Raw genomic sequence first — 17,419 nt, 5'->3', positions numbered from 1 at the left:
CTACTTTTCTGCGGAACCCCATCGGCCCCGTGTTCATCCTCTGAATACCTGACGAATGAATTATTAACAGATGCACATGTTCAGACTCAGCAGTTTCCAAACGTTGGACTGCTTCCTTCTTTCCATGGATAAAAGAGAATATCCTCTGACAGCATGTGGATACTTTCTGTAAATTTACCATCAGACAATCAAATACCCCCTCCTCAATTATGAACTCCCTATAATTTATCTACGCATCAACAGAAAAAAGTAAAGGCTCCACTAGACTCCAAAAATAAATTAAAGGACTGCCCAATCCTGTAGACCTCTAACAAAAGCGTCCCATCTCATCATCAATTAAATACTTAAGTCTCCATTCAAAATTATTCAATAGAATTTTGATGGATTCTTACCTCGTTTGGAAAGAAATAATTCCAGAAGAACGTCTGTTTACAAGAAACAACTTCCTGCTGTAAAAACCAACTTTCCCGAAACAAATTATAGAAAAATTTTGATTATATTTCCGTTCTAGTAAAAACTGGTAGAAAAATGTCTGTTTAACTGTAAAATAGAGGAATCTTGTTTATTCTTGGTTTAAACTAGAGTTTAAACCATAGTTTAAGCTTCAGTTTAATCATCAAGTTTACCTTAAGTTGTAAAATTGGCCCTAAGGAATTAATTCTGTGGCATCTGGGTGCTGAATTAAATATTATATTTAGATTAGTTCTATTTGAGTTCGTTAGATAGTGCGGTTTTTTTGCATTAAGAAAATTAAATTAAACAAACTAGTGATTAAATTGGAAAGGAGGGTGAAATTATATAAATATTTATATACAAGGACTTGTATATACAAGATCAACAAGCTCATTTAAATATGTTACATTTCCTTACAAACGAAAATTCTCAATTTTCAAAAACAATCTTGATGTTGTGGAAGTAGAAGAGTTTGGAGGTGGATTATTTATAATTAATATGAGAAGAACTTGGCGATGATATTAGAAAATATTCAGCGGAAATCGAATGTCACGCAAGTAATATCAGTAAGTCGACAACTAACTATTTTTTGTACAAAATATGCGCCAATCCATTAGCTCCAGCTCTTGAATCCATTACGATGGACTTCTTCGTTTCTAACTCAGAGATTGGTTAATGATAGGAGACGATAAAGACGATGTGGATCGTAGCATCGTCGTGTTGCAGCTTCGTCCGCCATATTCACTTGATTTGGCTCCCCCGATTTCTTTCTTTTCCCAAACTTGAAAGATGAGAATGGGATTTTCTTCCGGAAGTTTTAGATGGTTCCAAAAAATTGGAAACTCGCCCAACGAAATGTGTAGAGTTAAAAGTAGATAATGTACAAAAATGAAAAATGAATATAATTTAAAAAAAAAAAACTAAAAAACAATGAAAACGTGCTTTTTAATTTTTTCAAACTATATTCATTTTCCACTTTTTAGTTCAATTTATTGTCAAAAATAAAATTTTTCTCCTCCAACCGAAGGTTCACGGATGTAAAATTCTTTTCGAACAACATAATAGGATTCGAGCCCACGACCAGCGAATCCGGAGGTTGACGCCTTAGCCCACTCGGTCAACGAACGCAATTGCAGTGGTGGGATATACTAACAGTAATATAGAACAAAGGAAAGTTACAAACAAACAATCCCCGATGCGGATGAAGCTAATATAAGCGTGTTAATAACTTTTCTCACAATAACAGTATATTAGTTACACTACTAGTGCAAAAAGTTGATAGCTCTCATGTGTAGCTTCATAATGCAAGAATCTCTAACTTTTTGCCTCGATATAAATGCAAAAGTTGTGTACTTTTAACCGAGGTATGAAGAAATACAACTTTTTTTAATAAAAATCACTCTTACGTGAAACAGCCTTCGTATTATAACTTTCAAAAGAGAAGAAAAAACGGAGGTTAACCTCACTTAAAATATATAAAACTTAATCACAAAATTATTTGAAACTTAATCTTCAATTCAAAATATACGCTAATAATGACGGATTGGAATTCTCGCTACATTCGGTTACTGGAGAATATAATCGATAATATATTGGCAACAAAGGAAAAATACAGTTGGTATTATTGGAATGCTCTATTGTGGTATATATAGTTGGTACATAGTAAACTGAATTGTTCTTTCCACTTTACAGTTTACTTTCTCGCTTACGGCATATTTTCGAAAATATTTGAACACTCAATTAAAATTAACAATCTCCATCTATAGTGCTGAACCTTTTAAACTTCTACAGTAGATCATTTTAACCCGATTTCAACAAACCATTCAGCTCCCTTCGTTTCTTATCGGTATTTTCTTTTACAGATAATTTGGAATTTCGTTAGGTCAAAGAGCGGTTTTCCTTTCATTTTGTTGATCGTTGATAAGCCCTTTCACTTATCATTTCTATTATCAAAAGTGGGATTATACTGATAAACGGTAAGGGACAGCTTTGCTACTTATTGTTGACTTAAAGAAATGTCTCAGTAGAAATATTAGAGATTATTTTTCAAACTTACTACAAGGTTTCTTGTATGTTCTATTTAAAATAAACTTTTTCAAAGATATAAACGTCTGGAATTCGTTAGACAAAGTTTATTCTCCTTTCGATAATAAACACTAAACTGAAAAGTCTAAGTATCTGTTTATTGGGAATGTTGGACCTAACCTGGCCCGTCAGACTTCGTACTGCCTCAATCGATAAATAAAAGACCTAAAATAATGCTCGGTACGAGTGAAGCTTTATTATTATTTTCGATTAATTACACAAGTTGTTGCTTACTTACAAAAAAGAGTTATTATACAGTCTGTTAATCAACTTAAAGCTTTTTGATAAGAAATACTCCAAGTTGATTCCGCAAACTTCGTACGACTGACCTTGCGATTTATTTATGGTTATTGCAAATGCCAGACGTACAGGAAATCCGTTGAAATTATCGGTATGGGTGGTATCAATACATACTCACCTTTTTCACAGCCAGTCTTGTTCCATTGCACAGTCGAAGTTGATTGTAAATTGTGAGGTGGTGATGGTGTCGACTGATTTGAAGGAAATCAACTGTAACCCAAAAAAATTTTGAATGGTCGCGTTGAGATATTGGTTATGGTAATTGAACTATTGCGTTATATCTGGCTAAACACGCTGAACAAGCTCCTCTTTTGAATCTGTGATGCGACAAAAATCTGTAGGTAATTTAAAGAATCCGGTTGAGGTGTCTTCTTCGACGATTTTTTCCAATAACTAACAACTGCTTCCCAAACACATTTGCAGTTTTATCTTGTTGCAAAAATACTCGCAAGCTAGAAGTAAAGAGTCACTATCACAAAAAATCAACAAAAACGAGAACACATCACTTGAAATTTCACCGAACTAAAGAAAGTTCTTGCGCACGTGGTACTCAAAAAGATAGAAGAAGAGGTATCGATCGATATGGAGGATGGATCGTCATAATAGTTAGTTGTCTAATCTCAAATAATATGGTTGCATTCCGAAATTTAATTTGTGACAACACTTATGATTTATCAGTCTCCATATAGTTGGTTGTCAACTGTCAATTATTATAGTTGCGTTCAGAAATTTAATTTGTGACAACACTTATGATTTATCAGTCTATATATAGATGGTTGTCAACTGTCAATTATTATAGTTGCGTTCAGAAATTTAATTTGTGACAAAACATAAGATTCATCAATCTACATGTAGTTGATTGTCAAATGTCAAATATTATGGTTGCGTTCAGAAATTTAATTTGTGACAAAACATCAAGGATAAACAAAATTGTTGTTTCCATTTAATTCCGAGCATTTTAATATTTATTTACCTTCTTTCACAAATAATTCAAGACAAAAATTAGCCAAATCGGTCCAGTTGTTTCGACATTTAGCGAGACTAACGAAGAGCCATTAATTTTTATATATGTAAAGATGGTCAACTATCCATTTATAATCATATTGGACACACTAGTTAGTGCTACCACAACAATAACACTCACAATTAAACTGTATCTGGCGCGTTTCATAACTTTTCTTTTGTCTTTAGAGACGTCAGACCTTCTAATTATAAGTGTTGTTGTAGTGGTAATAGTGACTAGTGTGTTTTATATGAATATCACCAACGGTTCCAGAAGTTCAAATGTAATTTCGAACTATGTAAACATGGCAATGAACAACAAAAAATTGGAGATTAAGTTAGGTTAGGTTAGGTTAGGTTTTAATCGTCCGGTCAATACAGTATTGAAAATTGTAAAAAAAACATCGTATATATTCAATATCAAACATTAACTACATACTAAAACACACATTAAGCTATATAGTAGCATTGTGGGCGGTCAAGAGACTTTTAAGCACATCAGATAAACCCATCGTGCTCTACTTGACCTTACCATTAAGTAGCCGATCAAGTGCTTTGGCTTGAACTGTTTGACGTCATTAAGCAAGCTCTGAGGCTTGTCCAAGTACTTCAACCTCGTTAGTTTGAGTGCAGGGCGCTCACAGATAACGTGGTCTGCAGTTTCATCCTCCTCCATGCACCACCGGTACTTAGATGACCGTGTCCTTTTAAAAATCCAGTTGGAATGGCGGAGCAGTTATTGGGTATGAGATGAGCAAGGTCTATATATGTGTGTCTGAATTTGTCTTATGCCAGGTGTCTCTATCCAGCTCTGTCGAGCCCGTCTTGCAAGCAGACCGTTACGAAACGCGGTATCGACATCTTCGCCACCAAGTCAACACAGACGTAGCAGCTCCCCAAAATAATAGAGGAAACAATAAAAAGCAAATATCAAACGCGCAACTTAATTCATGTATCAAATTTGAAGCAAAAAACATCTTCAACATACCAATCCTTATATATTAATTTGGAGCTGATTGCTGATCTGGACGAACTCAATTCTGTAGGCTCACTAAACACCACCGATACCTTCACCTCAAAAAAACAACCATTGTTTGACATAAAAATTCCACATTATACACAAACAAATAAACTTGCATAGTTCTAATATTTTCTTATTATTCCAGGATTCTGATTTGTGGAAAGGTCGATCTTTGCAGAAGTGTTTTTGGTGAAACTCTGAACGAAAGTCGTGATCCAGATCATGGGCAATCAGAGAGATACACTTCACGGTGAGTATAATTTATTCCAAGAGTTTCAAGTATAGCGCAAGCTGTGTTGAGGCAAAATTCAACTCAAAACTTAAATACGCAAAGTTGCTCTAAATTCAGTTGAAAATGAATGGCCAGGAGCGGTTCCAAACAACAGCCTAAAACCTTAATATGCAGATATCTAAAGATAAAACAGAATCAATTGTAATAGGAAAAAAGCCTACAAGATGTATAAACTAGCTGTGAACGAAAACATCATTCACCAGTGAATGTGGCAGTCGGGATCACAACCGCCAGAAACCTACAAAAATACCTACGAACCCAAGTAAATAAGGCATCTCTGGCTACTTGGGGGACCTCATAAAAACTATTACATATCCATACATACCATACTTACATATGCAGGGGAAACTCGATCGGACACAAAACAAAACTAAGAACATGATGAGGACAGCAGAAATGGAAACATTGCGAACTATTGAAGAAGTGAACCCAAGAGATCAAATAAGAAGCAAAACTATAAGAGCAGATATGAAAATTCAGAATATAGTACGATTCACGAGATCGAGATGACGATATTGAAGAGACCACGACGACAAAATGATGGAAGATCGATGTGCTAAATGGACAAAGGATGAAAAACCAACTTCAAGGAGACCTCTCAAGAGATAGCACGAAAGTTGGAAATCTTTTTCTCAAGATCCTGAATAGTAGAAGAAACAAGACTAAGTCTTAAGAAAATAGAAAGAACGGCCGTTGGCCAAATCTCAGGAACTGATTATATTACAGCTTCCGAGAAGAAAATTGTAACAAAAGTGGCCGCAAGAAACACGTAGAAATTATTTTCATAGTTTTAGATCCATCACTAGAGGGCGTTTTTAAAAATCAAAATTTACCCACTAAATCAGCACTTTATATATCATAATCGAATTCTTCAAAAAATTCTGCACATTTTTCTTTTCACAAGTTTTAGTGCATCTTTTCGATTAAGAGGTGGGGGAGAGTGGAAACTTTGTTAAAATAAAATACCTTCAAGTCCGGTTCTACTTAGACGATTTTTATAAACTCGATGTTATTTGAAAGAGCTTTTGTTAACCAATACAAAAGATGTAAATTCTAAGCAACTTAATTAGCAACGTGAATGTTAGAGAGCGTGTTGTTTCATAGCTTTAAGAATTTTCTTCAGTCGTCTATTAGGCTGGTTCACCCAAACGGAGATTAAAAATTTATTCTTAAGTTATAAAATTTATCAAGTTCTTACACGGGCCTACCTCATAAAAGACTCATTATTGCCGCTATATGGCGCACAAATCATTAAATAAACTATGTATTTGGCCACCCAGATGTCCAAACCTCCCTTGTTTAGATTTTTATTTTGTGGGGCTTACACCAATAGACCCATGACAAGAGCTTATATGATTGGAACTTTTGTCCTATCCACCCCTCAGCGAATTATTTCATGTATAAAAAATGATGGGCGACATTTTGAACACCTAGGGTCCCACTAGTTACGTTATTTAAGCTCTTAATTGTTAGATTTGTTACATGGGTTGTTGATGATATTAAATAGCGCCACCTAGCGGCAATAATAAGATCATTTCCTCGTTTTGGTGATACGAATTTGAGCTTTACATCTTTTTATGTGCTTATTTCCAGTCAACAGTCTATGTTCACAAGTCTACAAGCACGTATATATGATAAAATAAAAAACAAATAATTTATACCGTGTCGTATTTTATATTTTTACACCCTTCCACTGTAATAAATTCAGAATAGTTGAAAATATTTTTGTTTCCTAAAATTTATGAACGTCCGGTTTAAAAAATAATGGCCGTATACTAATTGCGTGCATCACGTTTTATATTTTTTTAGCTGGTTTTCCAAAGATACAATCAAAACCTACTTAAAACGAATGATTTTAATGTTGGTATTTAACATGATGTTTCTGTGACAGGGTGTGGAAAAGCAATCTCCAAAAAGATTAATTAATATCACAAAAATATACATTACTTATAAGCCAACCAAAATTTCCTTTGTCAGAATGTTGCTCTAGATTAATGGTCCGAAATATTAATATTCAGCACCCATAAAAAACAGAATTTTCTTCTTACATTTACTGAATGTAAAAATACGACTAAATTATTTCGCAAAAAAAAATAAGACAGAACAGTAGCTCTAGTACTCGCTTGCAGTTTACACTACACCTAAAAAAAGCTCACGCGAGTTTTTTTCTACTCAGTACTGGGTCAATTAAAAAAAACAAAGAAAAATTAAAATACACATTTTGGAAACAATAGTCACTTTTGTCTTCACTCTCCAATAAAAACAGATCAGAATCTGAAGAAGGTAAACCGAGATTGGACAAGATTATAATTATAGTTCGCTCAAACTAGACGAAAAAAAAAGAGTGAAGCTACATTAAATCCCATCAAGCTGAATCAGTAATCAGTAAAATTGTTCAAAATATAATTAAAAGTGAAATTTGGAAGTTCCTCGTCATTCCCTTTAGTCTCTGGAAAAAATTTTATTCAAGGTCAAAGATGAAAAAATGGGTTTTTCGCCATTTTCAGCAAAACGGTGAGTTTTATCATAAAAATACCTTAGACAAAAATTGTAGATCATAAAATTATCTACAAAAAACGTATCAATACTTTTTTTTCTACGAGCCACCGTTTCTGAGATATAATGATTCAAAAAGTTGTCGTATTTAATGGTTTCACCGATATATTTTCAGTAGTAAACTTTTCTTACAACATTGAAATGAACCAAGACTTGTTGTTAGTATTTGTAAGAAATATCTTTTGACCGGTTGGAACTATCGTAAGTTCATCAAATAAAAATGTTGTTAAAGTTCGACGATGTTGTTCTGCAGCTTTGGTATTTCTCTTGCAATAATTATTGCCATTAAATACGACAGTAAAACTGAAACATTACAACTTTTACTAATTTTTGAATCATTATATCTCAGAAACGGTGGCTCGTAATAAAAAAAGTATCGATACGTTTTTTGTAGATAATTTTATAATCTACAATTTTTGTCTGAGATATATTCATGATAAAACTCACCGTTTTGCTGATAATCGTGAAAAACTAATTTTTTTAACCTTTGACCTTGAATAAAATTTTTTCCATACAAGGAAATGATTGGGAACATTCAAATTTTATTCTCAATTATATTTCAAACAACTTTACCGATTTTCACCTTGATGGGAATTTATGTAGCTTCTCTCTTATTTTTTTGTCTAATTTGACCGGACTGAAGCAACATATTAACTGTACTAACATTTTGACCCGTATAACAATGTACGGTCATGTTCGGAATGGTTTCCGCCGTCAGGATTATGAACAAAAGGACGAGGTTGAATTACGTTGGAATTTTGAAAATTCTTGACGTTTCGGCTCCCACTTTGAAGCCATTATCAAGAGAAGAGAGATTATTCATTCATCGGTAAGAAGCTCCACGCAACGAATTATCCTTTTGGTCAATTCCAATGCCCCTACTCCTTGGAATTTAACCGAGGAAAAAGCTAAAATCGAAAAAACCAGCAGTGATTATATTAGTATCAACGGTATTCTAGTTTTTGGATTTTTCGTTTCAGCTTTTCATTTCCTCGACGAAGTAGATTGAGACTTTGGAATCAATCAAAAAAAGAGGATTTTTTGCGTGGAGTAGGGTGATTGAAACCAAGGAATCGAGTCACTTCTCACCAATGAACGGATCCTCATTTTTCTACTGATAAAGGCTTCAAAGTGGGAAACGAAACGACGTGAATTTTCTTTCTGTTTTGTTTATCTAACAACTCATGCTTTGTTTAATTATACACCACGTTCGTTTACGTAATTTGCTAAATATACAAGAACTACTTCTAATTTTGATTTCAAAATTTCAAAATTAGCGTATCGTCACGTGGCATGTTAGAAATGTCTACAGAACAATATACCACGTGAACCGATGTCGCAACAACTCAACTTAGCACATAACAGTGTTTCTGTTGATAACCATCACACGATCTAGTTGTATTTCTACCTATTTATTTTGTTCTATTTGATTCCTTCTTTCCTGATTGATTCTTTTTAGATACGAGTTGATATTTAGGAATCTTACCAGCTGAATTTGTTGCAACTTATAGAGAAGATAATAGAGAATCCTGTCCTAAAAATTGATATTCTCCAGACAAATCATTATATTCAAAACCAATTACTTGTATTAGTTTAATATTTTCTTTGTAAACATGCAAGATCTTTATTCAGAAAATAGCTATTCCTTATAAAATCAATATTGTATTGAATTAATAATTGATAGATGCATCAAAACATGAACAATTCAATAATTATAATTGGATATAACAAACCCAATATTTGTATCCTTTACAATATCAATATATTACATGATTTGCTGATTGAACAGACTCGAAATAATGTTTTATACATGAAAGCCCATATAGCGTAAAATGATCAACGTATTTCATGAAGATTGACACTGTAAAATGTTGATTAAATATATTTATATATCGTCGCTGATTCCGCAAAACGTCGGATGTAAAAAATTGTCGAGGAAGCTCAAAAAATTACTCTTTGTTTAAATCGATAAACTTCAAGGTTTAGGAGATATGTAGATTTTAGAGACATTCTGAAGAAAATTATCATAAATTGTTACTATTTATTGAAAATACATATATTGAAAACATAATCAAACATTTCTAATTTAACACGTTGACTGCCAACTACGGGATAACTCGACCGGGGTTTACTTGCCATTTTTGTGCAGCTACGACTAATCTCGGAATATATAAGTGCTAATATCGATGGCTTCAATAGGGAAAAGAACAAAAAATCGATGCTGGCTTACATGAACAGAAAATTTATTAAAAAACTAACAAAAAATATAATTACAAAAATTAGTTCAATTTCACAAAATAAAATAATATTTTATTGTTTATAAAACTTATTAAGGCAATCTTCCAAACAAAGGGCTGGCTTCTCTTTACATACTGGACGGAAATAACGCGTTTCTCTGCGTTTTTTTTTGCTTGGGAACATATACGACGCTGCTTTTTTTCGGTAGGTGGAACACTCTAAAAATAATGAAGCTCTTGCAATTTCATTTGTTTCGAAACTGATTGAATCTCTTTTCCAATCAAAACGACGACGAATTCTTCTCTGAACTTGATCGGTTTTATTTTAGAAAACGTCTTGCCACTTTGTTAACCTTTTAGATTTTTTTGCGTTTCAATTTCTTGCGCAGCATATAAATTCGTTTGTTCCACAAGTAATGCAAGAAATTCATCAGAAAAAAATAAGTCCACCAACGTTTGTACTGTAAAATTTGTCGAATGCAATTTCACACCAACATTTTCTTGGTAAATAATTCAGGAATTTGTTAAATTTCTGTCCACAAATTATCATTCGCATTTGATGTTGTTGCTTGGGAACCTCGACATTATCTTCAGATTCGGGATCAACTTTATCTTCCTTTACAGAAGGTTCATAATCCCGTCTAATTCGGAATCACTCAGATTTACGTATTACTGAATTTCATTTTGAGTCAGTGGTTTTTTCTTATCTATATTGGATTCTTGATAATTATAGAACAAAACACTCAAGAAAGACGTAAACGTAGTTAGCTTCCGCGAATAGATTTATGTTACAGAAGCCAACTACGAGATAATTCGTAACACCTTTTTTTAAAAAAACACATTTTTATGCTTTCAATGATAACTTTGGAGTTTCTAATAATATATATAATTAAATTAATTAAATCAAATTGTCATTTTAAACGAAATTCTGAACCTTGACGTGGCAGTCAACGTGTTAAATGAATTCTGTCGAATATCGTGTTATTTATATAAGAAAAAAATTAATATGTAGAAAAATTAAGTTGCTTAGCTTAGAATTTATCAAAAAAAAACTATAATAAATCTTCGAAATGGGCATTTCGTTCCTTATGCTTACCGATGTTGCATATACCAAGCTTTTAAGCTTTTAATTCAGGGAAAACCTGATGACTTTGCAAATATTCGAATGTATAATTTAGAAAATATAATTAAAAACAAAGTTCTGATTTCGTTACTTTTAAATCCCGTAACTCAAAAACGAAGGGGTCATCGGCATTATTTTCACGTTATCTACTTACTCCTGAATATTTTTACTCGACCATATTTAAAATCAACGAGGGTTGTCTGAAAAGTTTGCGACCTTAACATGAAGATGTTTGCACTTGTCCACTGACGTAGATCGTGAATCGGTTTAAGCAAAATGAGTCAAATTTTTGGTAAGTCCATTGTACCAAACAATCAATATAGCCGCAGTGACACCCCATTTTTTAATTCTGTTTATTGCCGTTTACGTCCTGACTGAGATTATACCTTCATGCTTGTCCCCTTTGTTTTAAAATGATGCGGAATCCAAGTAACGGATTCCACTAGAAGATCTGATGAATATGTGGGACTCCCGTAGCCTACCCACTAAATCACCATCTTCTGTCATACCCTTCCAACTGAGGACTATTGTGATATTACTTCTAGTTGGTGGGTCTGTCCAGGTAGCAGTCTACATTCTTCTGCCTAAGAATTCTCTCTGTATAGGTAGCAAACAGTTGACAACATTCTACCTTGTGCAGCATCACCTGGACGATATTATCAGAATTTATGCTGCCGACTACTTCCTTTCTCAAATCCCTGGTTTTCTTCATCCCAGTCTGGGTCTAATCTTCTTCGCCGTTGTCTTTTTCTCAACAGATAGTAAACCAGAACCATCAATAGAAATATTATTTCATCGTACTGCTTGGACTTATCTTGGTCTATCTAATAGATCTTCATATCAAAAATAGTTTTCCAGACTTACTTGCTAGATATTATTTTAAGAATAATATTTCCTGGTAATAGTAAACTCCCGATTTGTTGTGTGGTTGCTCTACGTTCCTTCCGCCATCTTTAGCATGTAAAAAAAATATGATCTGCAGTATCTTCCACTTAATTAAAGACAAGTTAGTAAGTCTAAATATTGTATTAATTACATTATCTGCACCATAAGTCAAGCAGCATTCCGGATCGTTCTTAGGATATAGCAATTGATTGGTAAGACTGAAGGTCCATCTATGTGTGCCTTAAATTGTCTCATGTCAGGAGTTGACATCTATATCTCTGTTTCAATTAGACTACTCGTAGATGTGATAACTAAGCTTAATCCCACATCAAAAATGGGTTCTGAATTGACTGGTTTTCTTCATCCCAGTCTGGCCATCGAATCTTCTTCGTCATCTTTTTGTTATACCTTGCAGTTCCATAAAGAATTTGCAATTGAATACGTATGTAGAATTTAAAAAAAAATAACCTTTTTTTTATGAGCATGAATCTTTTCACTGACTCTAATTTCTGTTTCAGATTCTTCCTTAAACATTCTTTCTTGGAACAAGCATTCGATATGCTGATAGAGCAAGGATTCAAATTGGCAGGAAGCTGTGGTTCAGGTACCGCAGGAGGTGCTACTACTGACCTTAAACCAGGAGTCGATGCGGAAGAAAACCGCTGGAATCATTACAATGAATTTGTATTTGTTCGAGAATAGTATAAGAATTATTCAAAATAGGCTGTGGAAAATTTTATCTTAATATCGAAAAAGAATAAATGCAGTTCATCGAAACTCAACAATTTAACATATAAAAAATTTCTCAACCTAATATTTTACTTCCATATATAAATATGTGTGATCATCGTGAATTATCTTTTTACGGATTATAATTAGTGGTTTAGTGGTGTAGAAAACAGTTCAAAAAAGTATAGAAAATATTAAAATAATATCTCCTTACATCGATTAATATATATGCATATAATTTTTTTCTACTTTTTACTTCTTAAGCCTTTTTTAAGTGTTTTTCGTGATAATTTGTTTTGATTTTAGGTCTCTTTCCTATTAAAATCAGTTTTCATAGAAACGAGACTTATAATTAAGACAAATTATGACGAAATGTATGCACCAGATATTACAAAATGTGAAGAAGAGGATTACGAAGCATTTTGAGCTTCGGGGTGGGTAATAATAAATTGCAGAACAAAAAAATATATAAAGCAAAGCTTTAAGAAGTCTGCACTTTTTAGTGAAGTGTTTAACTAATTTACATTAAAGTAAAATCAATGTATCTTCTGCGATGGAGTATCGCAAGAATGCTTCAAAAATACTTATAAAATCATAGTTGCAAACTGCGTCGCTTGAGTTTTGAAAATGAAACTACAAACTGAGTTATCTGTGTGTGCTTTGCACTCAAACGAGCGCGGCTCAAAGCTGTGAGGCTTGCCTAATGACATCAAAGGATTCAAACCAAAGCACCTGATGGACTGCACAAAGGTCATCGGTTTTTGATAACGTCAAGTGAGGCACGACGGGTCTATCTGGTCTATGGGTTCAACGGTCGCCCACTTTTCGTTAAGATATTCTAAGATGTGGAAAATGAGTTCCATCTTTAAAATTAGTGCTGAGGGTGGATTTTCCAAAGAATAACTTGTTTAAAAAATTGAAATTTTGAAATATTTATTTACGGGAAGCACGCATTGTACATACGAAGTCTGGCTATTAAATAACAAGACTGGTTATGAAAAAGGATTATATTATGAAAATTCGAATGCTCCTCCTTAATATAGTCCCCTCCCCCCGCAACACACCTTTCCATACGTTTTTTCCATTGATCGAAGCAGTGCTGGAAGTCTTCTTTGGTGAGTGCCTTTAGGAGCTCTACCTTTTTTTGCTTTACCGCTTCCATCGACACAAATCGGGTCCCTTTCAAAGCAGATCTTTTTCTTTCAAGGAAATCTGACGCAAGAGCTTTTTGGCACCAAATTTGCACAGACTTTTGTCATGTGTAATTCCTCGTGTAAAATTTTTCTAACCGTTTTTATCGGCGCTCACAGCCTCGGCAATCATCCGGATGCTCATTAGCCGATCTGCACGCGCAAATTGGTTGATTTTGGTCACTGTTTCCAGATTTGAAACAGTCCTGGGTACTGGTCATCTTAAGTGCTGTCTCGGCCTTCACTAAAGCTGTTATACCACTCAAAAACACGCGCACGAGAAAGAAAATTATCCCTATAGGCCTTCTGCAACAATTTATACCATTCAGTCGGAGTTTTTTTTTTTCAATTTAACGAGAAATTTGAGATTGACAAGTTATCTAGATACCCCACTCGTCTAGGGCGCCCCTTAGACTCTCAGTCTCGTTATTTAGTAGCCAGACGTACGTAATTCCAAATTTTTATACAAATCGATGTTGTCCGAAAAAATTGGGAAGTTATACCTTATTATTTTTACCGTGGGTATGTATATATTATAAACGTGACAGTTCATTATCAAACATTTTTCGAAATTATCCAAATTTCAAAATGAAAGAAGTTATTTGCAATATATGTAAATTAAGAAAATATAGTTCAAATAATAAATAATGCTTCTAAAATGCTTAGTTGTCTAGATTTAGAGCCATAGTGAATGTTTTCTTTATTGAAACTAGTCTCGCACATAAAAACATAACAATTATTGAAATAATTATGTATATATAAAGTCGTACAAATTTTTTAGTAGTTTTCATATTAGATTATTCGACGAATTGCAATGTATAAACTAATTTGGAGGAATTGAATTTCGATATATTTTTCTGCAGCCTTTCATATCTCGCTAAATAAATATTATCATTTTCCATATTATACATTATTCTTTAGAACATAGATGAATCTTTTGGAGCTGTTAACATATATAAATAATTTTAAACTAAAAATTGTTGTTTTACTATTCTCTTTCCCACGTTGGTTATTTGTCACGAAAATCGCTTGTGATAAACAAACATCACAATCCAAGGTTACTAGAATAATAGAAGGTTTGTGACAATAACAAGATGCGCAGTAGACAAGTGACGTCACCGGTTCTTCACAGCTGTGAGAACAGCAACAAGTTTCAATAAATTCGTTAGTTAGAAATATATTCGTTTGTATAACCAAATCAGTAAGAGATATGTTTATGTTTGACATAAAAATATAATCAAAGCAAAAATGTAAACATAATGACGTAGCTGGTGTTCTAGCAGCTGATCGTTTGTTTACAAAAACATGCGCATGTGACAAACCTTCTATTATTCTAGTAACCTTGACCACAATCCACCATCCACGTACTTGGCGAACGTTCCGGATCAGCAAACAAGCCGGAAGACGACCTTGACGCATATCTTACAAATGGGTTGACCTATTTTTATACGTCTCGGTATTTTCCGGGAGTTACGCGCATGTGTAGCAGACATATGATTTTTCTTAAGCGATATATTAAGTATATAAACATTTAAAAAAAATTGTCCAAACTAAGTGTTTATGAAGTTCTACTGGTTATGTAAGTACAAAATTTTATTATTTTTCTAACCCTAACCTAACATAACCTAACTTAACCACCTCTAAATGCAGCAACAGAGGCAGCCAAAAGATTTAAACTGATTTAAAGGGTCACTGTAACTCCGAAATGTTGCGAAAATACCGGCTCTGTATTTTTATTCAAGTTCAAGCGAAATAAAAGAAAAAGAAGAAAGCGAAGACGATGGTAGGTGACGAAAAGTGTAGCAAAAAAAATATCTACCTCCCGCTCATTACTGATCGCTGCCAAACGTGTGGATAGATCGCAAATTGTTTGCCGAATATTTTTTGATCTGACAAGAAAAGACTACAGAAATGTTGACCACTCAGAACGTGATATTTGTTACCTTTTGTAGTTACATATTCCTACTTTTGAAGGACATGAAACAGACGTACCTCACGATACAACTTCAAATGAGCTAGTAACAAGCAATAACAAATCTTGGCTGTATGTTGTTAGACAAAAGGCCGATAGAGAAAAAAAAAAGAAGAGTGTTGACCACAGATCACCCATATTTAGATGGATCGCGAGATGTTAATTATTCTAACCAAATTGACGTCGATTGGTGGTCTGAACTTAAGCTACTAATATGACATTCATAACATACCGGCAAATTTGAATTTTATTCATGGCGCATAATTTGAATTATTTCAAGGTACTTCATAGTGCTACCTCAGAACTAATGAATTTTCAAGTTTATGTTTATATTTCTCAAAATGGCATATTTTCAAGATTTAATATCACTAGAGATGAAATTTTGGATATTTATTAGTTTTAATCTTGTTAGGAGGAAAATATTATAGAGTACTTATTTCGATACTTGAATAAAATGTAGAAAAAAGGCTTTTGAAACTAATCTGATAATCTAAACACAAGGTGTATTTATTTAGTAATAAGGTGAAAATAAAACACTTGGAAGAAAATATTTATATTTTTAAACAAGATATTCCTTACAAAAATAGATGATACTGAGTAATTAAATCCAATTTAGATAAAATTCATCACTTTAACTTTATAATACATCCCTTGCAATTGAGTTAGTATTGTTTATAGCCGACAGCCACCTATTAAAACAAGTGTAGGCATTTGGGAACAAATGCATCACATTAATAGAATCTCAGTGTTATACACATCATTTACAGAAAGTCATTTTGAAAAATAAAAGACGGTTCGAGCTTACGGAAGATTTTTGTTGACCCACGATTGGCTGTCGTTAATTACCACTTCGAATGAGATATCTTTGTCCGACATGCTATGCATTTGGTCAATGTGTTTGTCACGGCTTTCTAGGTTAATCTACTCTAGAATCCTAACGTCTTCTTCTTTCTTTAATGCAAGCAAAATGCTTGTTATTCGTCGTATCCTCTGCCGTTTAATTATTAGAGAGGTTATCGCTCCATCTCTTGCGGGGTCTTCCAACGCTTCGGCGCCCTAAGGCCGACTTGTCTATTTTGACCATTATATCGTCATTCATTCGATCTCTTCGCTTCTCTCCCAGTCAAAAAGTGTGTTTCCAATGATCCTGAGCACTATTTTCATTTCGGTGATTTCTAATATTCTCTTCGTGTTTGATGTGTCTAGTCTGGTTTCCGCTGTGTATGTTAATAAAGGCCGGATGACCGCATTGTAGATTCGGGATTGGTCTCGATTTTCGATATTTGTTTCGGAAGATTGTATCGTTCAGGAAAGCTGAGGTTCATGCTGCTTTTCTCGCTTGGTTTCTTCGAGATTTTCTTCGGTAGTTACGCCATTGATTTTGGCCTGTATTTTGTGTCTCTGGTAAATGTTTTCGATGGTTTTTATTGGGATTTCTTTGTTGTATAGAAGGTGTACCACGTCCTCCAGTTGTATTCGGTCAAACGTCTTTTTCAGGTCTATAAAACACATGAACGCCGGTTTATTATACTCGATGGATTTTTCGCATATTTGTTGAAGGACAAATATCTGTA

At 33.7% G+C, this 17,419-nt stretch overlaps 1 protein-coding gene across 1 annotated transcript in view; it reads left to right on the top strand.

Annotated features, from left to right (window-relative positions):
• The window catches only part of LOC130901651 (BTB/POZ domain-containing protein KCTD12), a 46,278-nt gene extending 31,504 nt beyond the window's left edge, over positions 1-14,774 (top strand). The window contains exons 2-3 of the mRNA XM_057813169.1: positions 5,007-5,111; positions 12,473-14,774. Coding sequence (XP_057669152.1) covers positions 5,007-5,111; positions 12,473-12,656 — 289 coding nt within the window. The 3' untranslated portion in view covers positions 12,657-14,774. The remainder of the gene's footprint in view (positions 1-5,006; positions 5,112-12,472) is intronic.
• The last annotated feature ends 2,645 nt before the right edge of the window (positions 14,775-17,419 follow it).

Source organism: Diorhabda carinulata, chromosome X, assembly GCF_026250575.1.
Source record: "Diorhabda carinulata isolate Delta chromosome X, icDioCari1.1, whole genome shotgun sequence".
NCBI lineage: Eukaryota > Metazoa > Arthropoda > Insecta > Coleoptera > Chrysomelidae > Diorhabda > Diorhabda carinulata.
The sequence above is the reverse complement of the archived record's forward strand: the minus strand, read 5'-3'. Positions and strand labels throughout refer to the sequence as shown.